At 34.5% G+C, this 9,087-nt stretch overlaps 1 protein-coding gene and 1 long non-coding RNA gene across 4 annotated transcripts in view; one reads left to right on the forward strand and one right to left on the reverse strand.

The window, feature by feature from the left end:
• LOC311088170 (uncharacterized protein) overlaps nucleotides 1-1,920 on the forward strand; it is a 60,553-nt gene extending 58,633 nt beyond the window's left edge. For all 3 annotated transcript variants that reach the window (XM_084121875.1, XM_084121876.1, XM_084121877.1), the window contains one exon: nucleotides 108-1,920. In XM_084121875.1, coding sequence (XP_083978001.1) covers nucleotides 108-266 — 159 coding nt within the window. In that variant the 3' untranslated portion in view covers nucleotides 267-1,920. The remainder of the gene's footprint in view (nucleotides 1-107) is intronic.
• Nucleotides 1,037-5,529, reverse strand: LOC311088215. The gene is made up of 2 exons (XR_014607467.1): nucleotides 4,447-5,529; nucleotides 1,037-2,899 (listed from the first exon to the last, which is right to left on the reverse strand). It is a non-coding gene; the product is annotated as an uncharacterized lncRNA (long non-coding RNA).
• Nucleotides 5,530-9,087: the final 3,558 nt, after the last annotated feature.

Consider the following 9,087-nt stretch of genomic DNA (forward strand, 5'->3'; position numbering starts at 1 on the left):
GTTTTATTGATTTAAGATTTTATAATTGACCTCAAATAAAAGGCTCTTTGCTTCATGTTAAACCGTCCTAAATAAATAGACTAAAACATGTATTCTCCTGAACCCAGAATGCAGCAGAGAATGAAGCTTCAGCCAGTGGATCAAACCAGAGCCAGAACTCAGCAGAATCACATGAGATTAATCCTCTACTGAATCAAGATCAGGAGGCTGGAAGAAGCGACAAGACGGAGGAAAATCAGCCGGATTCAGTGGAAACAGAAACATAATCAACAATGAGAGAAAAAGACTCTTTATAAAACGGATAGTTCCGGTCCTTGATTCTCATTGGTTGAGCCGCGTTCGAAGCCGTTGTAAATTACTCAACAAACACACACCTGTGACCACATTACATTAGTGTTTCTACACACACACACCTGTGACCGCATTACATTAGTGTTACTACACACACACACACACACACCTGTGACCGCATTACATCAGTATTAGGCCCCATTCACACTGCAGGCAAAAGTGGCCCAAATCAGATTTTTTGGGGGTCAAGTGACCAGGTCAGACTTCTTCAGAGGTAGTGTGAACACTCAAATCTAGCCCAGATCTGATTTTTTTCAATGCGGCCGCAGTGTGAACAACCAAGGCGGATTTGATGCGACTTTTACGTCAATCTACGTCGACATTTGTCACAATTATGTGTCGGCGATGAAGCCCTAGACACAACAGACATAGACAGTAGCCTAACATTAAAAACTTGAGAGTGAGGTGTTAGACCTAATTAGTATATGGGGCTAAACTTCAAGCTAAACTAGAAGGATCCTACCGTAACCGCTCCGTTTTTGAAAAAATTGCACACGAAATGGAAGAACGGGGACACAGGAGAACATGGCTGCAGTGTCAAACTACGCATCCACACAGACCTCTGTAGTGAATTTGCAGCCATAAACCTGCAAAAGGCAAAAATAGCCAATTTTGCTCTCTTTCTCTTCATTCTTCTCCTCCTCAGCACCTGCTCATTAATGTTACGGCTTCCATTACACAAACATTTTGAAATAAATGTGAATATGCTTACTTCCTCCATAACCTCCCGAACTTTAGTGCAACCGCGTGCTGCGTCTGATGTCATTGTTATTGTTCTTTTGCGCATGCGGGTTAGTTTGAAACCTCAAACAGTTCACACTGCAATCAGATATAGGTCACATTTTAAAAGGTAATGTGAACAGCCAATCAAAAAATCGGATCTGAGCAAAAAATCAGAATTGAGCATTAAGACTTGCGGTGTGAACGGGGCCTTACTGCGCAACTGCAGTTTGTGAGTCTTTGTTGCTGCATGTGTTGCTTAGCAACCTCTATGGAACTACATTGCTTGGCGGAGGAATACATGTGTTATAACGTTTTATTACATGGCTTGGTTGAATTCCAATGTAGAATGCGGTGTGTTATTTCTTGATAATAGGCCGTGTATTTTGTGTCAAATTATTGATTTATTTGGTAGGTAGCCATGTAATAATCGGGATAATGTAGAGCGAGGCGGTTGTTATAGCGAATACAACCCCTTCAGGGTTCATTCAAGACTGATCAGCCTGTCGGGGTTGTATTCGCTATAACAACCGCCTCGCTCTACATTATCCCTTACATATGTTTTTGTTGCTGGTGTTTATTTTATGAATAAAATAAATATTAAAATGAATATTTTTATGGAGTAACCATTTTATAAAAACAATAATAACTCTGCTCTGCGTCCTAACAACGCTGTTCTAAATCCACTGTAAAACACGGCTGTTTGCTCAAACTCTCACAAGTGCTGATAGTGATTTTCAATATTATCCTTCATTTGTAATTCAGCTTCTTTTTTATGTGTTTTTTGGCTTTGCAAATATCTGTAAATATGTGGATAATTGTGGCATAAATCTTTTTTTTCTCATGTAATGGTGATTTTCTTTTAAGACTGAATCTAGCTGTAAACCAACTTCAACAATCCCAACGAAACCAAGAGAGAAAAATCTGTGCTATAAGAAACAAGCATCCGCAGTGACCTGACGGATGGACATCAGAGACTATGAGACTGAATAAAGCAATTAAAGAATTAAGACACACATATAATGCAATGTACATTTAGTTTATAATTCAGGAGATTCAGAGAACAAAAACTAATTTCAGCATCATGTTTTTAGAACGGGAGAGTCTATTTTGTCTCTCCTATTGGAGTCTCTCCTCCACAATAATGACTCTAAAGATCATCAAATGTATTCATTTATAAATCGAAATTCTACCATAATCTCTACACTGTAAAAAATTTATTGTCAAATCAACAGTAACTTACTGGCAACAATTATCCAGTAGTTGCTGTATTTCATTCAACAGTAAAATTACTGTAACAGTAAATACAGTACTGTTAAGCATTCTGTAAAATTAAATACATTATTTTACTGTAATTTTTTACCATGTTAAAGCACAGTATTACACCGTTGATTTGTAATAATACTGTATAGTATTATACAGTCATGAAATGTTATTTTATGACTTTTATAGTGCTACTGTGTAACCTGTAGAATATGTAGAAAATCCGTAGGAATATTATTTTAACTGTTAATGGGAAATAGAAAAAAGAACAATTGAAGCTTTAACTGCACAACAAGGTTTATTGTGTATTTTTAAACAATACATTAGTAATAATAATGTAATATAACACAACAATAAAAATCTGCTTTAAAAGAAGACTAATGAACATTATATAATTAATAATTAAAATCAGTGAACAATTCATGTATTTCAATTCATGCAAAAATTATCCTGAACAGGTAAAAAAGAAACTTAGAAAGAAAGCAATACAGGTGAGGATGAAGGCCAGGTGAGGAGGGTAGTGATGGTGTCAAGTGGAAGAAGAGCGACAACACTTCTGATAAACCTGCAAGGAATGATAAGCACAAATCAATCAGAGGCAAAACATACAATTAATAATAAAAAAAAAACTAACTCAATTATCAACACCTTTTTAGGAGATTTTTTTTTTGCCTATGGTATCCACCTTATTTTTACAGTGGGCATGGCCATTTGTAAATGAAATGTGTCTGTCTTCCGGTGTCATCCGCTTACAGTTATTTCTAGCAGTACAAAAAAGCTTGTTATGCTTCTTGATATTTTGATGTATTGAATTTGTCATAATTGTCAACAGTAGTTTATAGCACAAATTTTTTATCATTTACAGCACTTTGTTATTCATCTTGTGAATTTCCCTTTAGCAGTTAATGAACTGGAAGTCTCACACATTCACAGAAAATAGCTTAGGTAGGCTACTTTAGTTTTTACATACAAGAAACACGTTCAACATGGACACACAAGCGGTTTTCTGTGGTAACGAACAAATACTCCGTAAAAGAGAATGAACATGTCCTGTATCAGAAGCTAAAGTAATAAATATTGAGAAGGCAATGGCCCATATTCTATATCTCTGACTCCAAACAATCGGTCACTGATCAGGGCTGCGTTTCCCCAAAGTATTGTAACCTTAAATTGATTATAGAACAATTTCCACCAATGGTACCTACAATCAATTTAGGCTTACGATGCTTATGATAGTCAGTTCCTTTCATAGATATGTCTGTCGATTTGATGCTTACTCATTTTAATGATGAAAAAGATGTGCGTGAGCTCACGACGCGTGAGAGGCTAATGTGAACGCTGAGCGGCAGCGGGTTAGAGTAAATTAACGCAGATATGAGGTGTGTATAATTTAAACTAAATAACTCCCACTCAATTGGGACTAACAGTAGCTGCTTTTTATTTCTCTGCTGTTTGATTTTGAATCAAATTTCATTTAGATATATGCATAGATTTGATTTTAGATTTGATCATATATTTTAAATCTATTCTATGCATACAGTATATCAAATTAAAATTTGATTCAAAAGAGAATTCCCAATTTCAAAAGTACCGCCTCTTTTGAATCAAATCGTGACCCCAAGAATCGATTTGAATCGAATCGTAGAATCAAAAAGATTCCCACCCCTATTACATTTCATTATAGTTTTACTTTACCTGTTGTCTTCATTTTTTAATGTATGTTTGAGAACATTTAAAACTTAAAAGAAATACATATTTGACATTGATTGTGATAATTATCAACACTGACTGATATAAAACATTTTATCAATATGATTTTTGACCATATCACTCAACCCTATTTTTACCATTTCATGTTTTAATTAAAACTTATTTAATTAAATATAATTACAATTATAATATAAAAATATGAATTCTTTGACTTATACAAGGCATATCTGTTAAATGGAAACTGTAAAGGGAACATGATTATATTTTAAAACAGACTATCAATTTGAAAAATGTATGGTTTAAGTCATTTCCACCCTTTTTGGATTTTTCTAAATACAGATTCAGACACAAATCATTTCTACAGATATGGACTCCACTGCACATCCCTAATATTACTCTTACCTTAATGATTTTGCCAATCATATTCTGCAAAGTCCCTGATGTAAGATGCAACGTGTGGATTCAAGGCCATGGTCTTCCTCCGAACAACCTTCCCACTCTTTCTGCTCACCTGGAACTGTGATGTGCATTTAGAATTTTCAGGATTTATCCTGACAAGAAACCTACAAAAAAATAAAAAATATTTTACAACTGAATCAAGAGTGATCACAATGTGTAGCATCATCTGTAATAAGTCACATCACAATAGGGGATAAGCTCTAAACCATCACTTGTGCAAAATAAAAACCAATTGGTGTTACTAATAGAAACCAATTTGTAACAAAAGTGTATGAATGAACATAGACTGAAGCAACTGCACAAGGTCCTGGCAGATCGCCAGGTCAGGTCCTCACAGACGTGTAAAAGAAAATTCTGATTTAGACGAAAATAAGCGCAAATAAATCAATAAGAGGAATCGAAAATTTAATTTTATAACAAAAATCCGAATCCTAACCTTGGGTATCCGATTTCAGGATACATTGATCGATTTGATATAAACCGTATGATATAAAATAATGAACTCGCGGGCGCTTCCACTGACTTAAAATGGTAAATAACAAAATTATTAGATCATTCTGACCTTATAAGAGGCTGCAATCTATGTTAATAAAATCACATTTATTAATCAAGTAGGCTAGCTATCAACATGAAGGAAAAACGCTTCTGACTTAAAGGAGGCGTTAGAACATAAGCCGCGGGCAGTTCTTCTAAACTAACGGTAACCTGCCACTATTTAGTTTGCATAAAAAAAATATAAAGATTCATCACTAACCAGATATTTATGACGAAAACTTCGCCGACAGACACTGCGATGCGAATAAGCAAAGGCCTGCGCTCTCAAAGTTAGGCTACTCAGGGAACTGAAGATTTCTTCATAAAATGGCAGCTTGTGGTTATTTTTCGCGGTCATTTCGTACTACTGTATTTAAATTTACAGTAGGCTAACATGTCCCAAACTACATTGAAACAGAGTAGCCTATCATATTGTACACAGCTTATAGTAAAATGTTGAGAATAAATTTAATATCGAAATCGTGGTCAGCTATTCTCTAAATAACTTTAAAGTTATAAGCTAGAACACATACAAATATTAAGATTTATTACTTACCATATGACGAAGTTTCAGGTCGGCAGAAAAGACGTGGCGATGCTCTGAGTCACAACAGAAAAACTCTTTCAAACGAGCTCTCCTGCACCCCCCACTGACAGAAATTAAGACTGTTAGACTGTAGGACCCGTTATCCTGATTTATGTAAGGATAACGTTATAACGTTATCCTTACATAAATCAGGATAAGTAGTCCTGTGGAATTGTGTGTGGTGTTTTTCGCGGTCAATTTGCACTGCTGTATTTAGATTTACAGTAACTAATAATTTCCCAGAATGCATTGAAAATCTACAGTAACATACTGTCAACTGTGTGCACAGTACATAACTGTTGAATATACAAAATAATACTGTGAAAGCAACTAAATCTAGTGACATACTGTACATAGGTTATACAGCAATAAACTGTTGAGAAAAACAGTACAATGCTGTGAAAACAACAGAAATCATTTACAGTGTAATGATGGTCAAAACATGTGGGATTTTGTATGTGAATGATGAATGTGTTCAGATGTCGTAGTTTTGTGTGAAGAACAAGCTGAAAAAGTCTTTATGTACTGTTAGTTTGAACACAGTCTGTATTTTTTGTCTCGTCTTTTTATTGCAATATCCATCCATTATTTCTAATGAGGTAAAAACATGTATATAATATTTGTATTAATGTTAAATTAATAAACTGGGAAACTGCATTTTGACTATTACTATTTATTATATACATAATCTGCACATATTCTGTTCGCACAAAACATCTGGATGGATGACCTTTTAAAATAAGCGATATAATGTACAGGAATACTGTATCCCACAACGCAATGCAATGTGTTCCACTTGACTTTTGAACGAATGAACCAGACATAAAATCAGATAATAACAAAATCGTATTAAAATGTAGTTACTGGGTTGATATTTGCATGATAACTGTGTCTCCTGACAGATGTGGAGTGTTTCTACTCCACTAGATGGCAGAATCGCTCAGCTGGATTCATGAAAAACTTCTTCACTTTCTTTCCTGTTGTTTGTTGTTGACAGCAAATCAAAAAGCACAATCCAGCTGGAGCAGCATAACCCTGCAGAAATAAACATAAAACAATATCAGACCACAAGCATGTTATAGAGCAGCAGAAATGTTTCATTTAATGTGAAAGGGAAGCCTCACCATCCACAAAACAGCATCCGGATCATTTATCTGAAGATAAACACACAAATATGCGGTTAATTAACAATAATCACCTCTTATGTAATTTGCGTTCACTGTATGTAAATAAACCTGAAGTAACATTTGCCTGCACGAAAGTCGCCAGCGAGAAAAACACTGACATGAATAAATTACAGACTCTCCAGATGATCTGGGAAAACGAGACTCTGATCTTGTTCGTCATTTGGACTCTTCTTTATTTATTCATATGAGTTTATTAACATCTCTCTTAACTAAACACTTTATAACTGTACAGTTTTCCGGATATGACGGAATGCGGGATGAAGCATTATGGGAAATGAAGTTTACGACGCTTGTCCTCACAGGGCATTGGATTTACAACAAAAGAGAATCAGTCAAACAAACAATAAATACATGTTTATTCATTAATCATTTTTAGTTTATTTTATTATATAAGTTATTGTTTTTTTTGTAAATATAATTATTAATTATTTCATTATATTTTATTAAATATAGCCTAATTATATTCTATTTTTAAACCAGTAACAGGCTGAATACCATACTGATTTATTTGATTTTCTATTTCTGCACTATATATATATATATATATATATATATATATATATATATGTATATATATATATATATATCTTTTTTTTTTTTTTTTTGCATGTAATATTCTATTCTGTTCTGTTCTGTTCTATTCTATATTCTATTGTATTCTATTCACATTAAATTCCTCATTATTGGCATGGTCATTCTCATGGTCTGGGTCAATTCTGGTAAACCTTCAAACCTTCAAACATTTCCTCCTTTATTTGCAGCATATGTGACGTGTTGGTGAATGAAGAACATGAATGTAGAACATCTTTAGGTCACGCTGAATTTTGTTCAAAAATGTAACAATATTTATTATATGTTTTATTGTATTTTATTTGTATTTTATTTATGTTGTTCTGTTTTGCTTTGCTCTGTTTTGTGTTATTTTATATTATTTTATTATATGTATTTCATTTTATATGTTTTGTTTTGCTCTGTTATATGGCATTTTATTATTATTTTTATTATATTTTATTTGGTTTGTTATGTTTTGTTTTATATTATATTAATTCATACTAGGGTTTTTTTTCCTGTCACAAATTACTTTCCAACTGTGTGTGTGTGTGTGTGAGTGAGAGAGAGAGAGAGAGAGAGAGAGAGAGAGAGAGAGAGAGAGAGAGAGAGAGAGAGAGAGAGAGCAGTGGCGGTTCTAGACCATTTCAACTGGGGGGGGCCAAGCTGGGGCCAGATGTACTGTTAGAGAGGCCAGTTACATTTAGACCTTATTGTTGTCATATCATTTTCTGCACTGCACTGTAGGCATTAACAGGCAAAATACCATGTTTACAATCATTCAACAATGTATTTGCATTTCCATTATATTTTTTACATTTGCATTACATATTCAGAATCAGTCACATTAACTGTATTCTACGATTTTTGTGTTTTTTTGCAAAAAGATCAACAAATCCATCTAGATTTAAAGCTACACTGTGTGATTTTTTTAGTTGTTTCTTAGCAAAAAACACTTAGTTCTTTCAAAAATATATGTGCTCATTAATGTATATTTACTTCTTTCAAGTAATAAAGTATTCTCGTAAGTTTATAATCTGCCATTGAAAGTACATACGGGTGAGGGGTTAGAATGCCGGTCGCCATGTTGCCCCTCCATCTTGAAACTACATTAGCCAAAGAGGGACATACCTGTAAATTCAAGCTTCGCCTTTTGCGTTTTTCACTCAGTGACACCGTGACGAATGCGAGGGGGGGGGAGATTACTCGCGAGTCGCGACTGCCAGCCGATTTGAAAGATGTGTGTGTGCGTGCGTGTGCGTGTGTTCACTCACATTTGATTTTGAAAGAGAGAATTAAAACGTCAACGCGACAGGCAAATCAGCAAGACCAAAGTCAATATTGGAGTAACTTTTCCCAGATGGAAAGAGCTCATGAGGAGCAAAGATTTTAAAACGGACGCCGAAGTTGCCTGCTTTCTTCTCGACAGGTAATTCAGCCTATTTGTGTAAATTCGAAGTTTTATAGTTGCTTGTCTAACCATAGCATGGTTGTGCATAACGCCAGAACGACCTCTAGTATAACTTCATCCTCGCGTCAATGGTGAAAAAGTATTGTTTACCTTGTAACATAAATCTGTGCTGCTACGGATCAGATGAATAGTTTTAAAGGCGCAATTTTTTAAGCTATATAAAAAAACGACACTGTAAAGTTTAGTTATTTTTAATTTCTTTTACTTTGTACACATTGTAACGTTAGCCTAATCTGATTATGCTGGGATATAGCCGA

This window comes from Abramis brama, assembly GCF_963993115.1.
Source record: "Abramis brama genome assembly, chromosome: 1".
Classification (NCBI taxonomy): Eukaryota; Metazoa; Chordata; class Actinopteri; order Cypriniformes; family Leuciscidae; genus Abramis; species Abramis brama.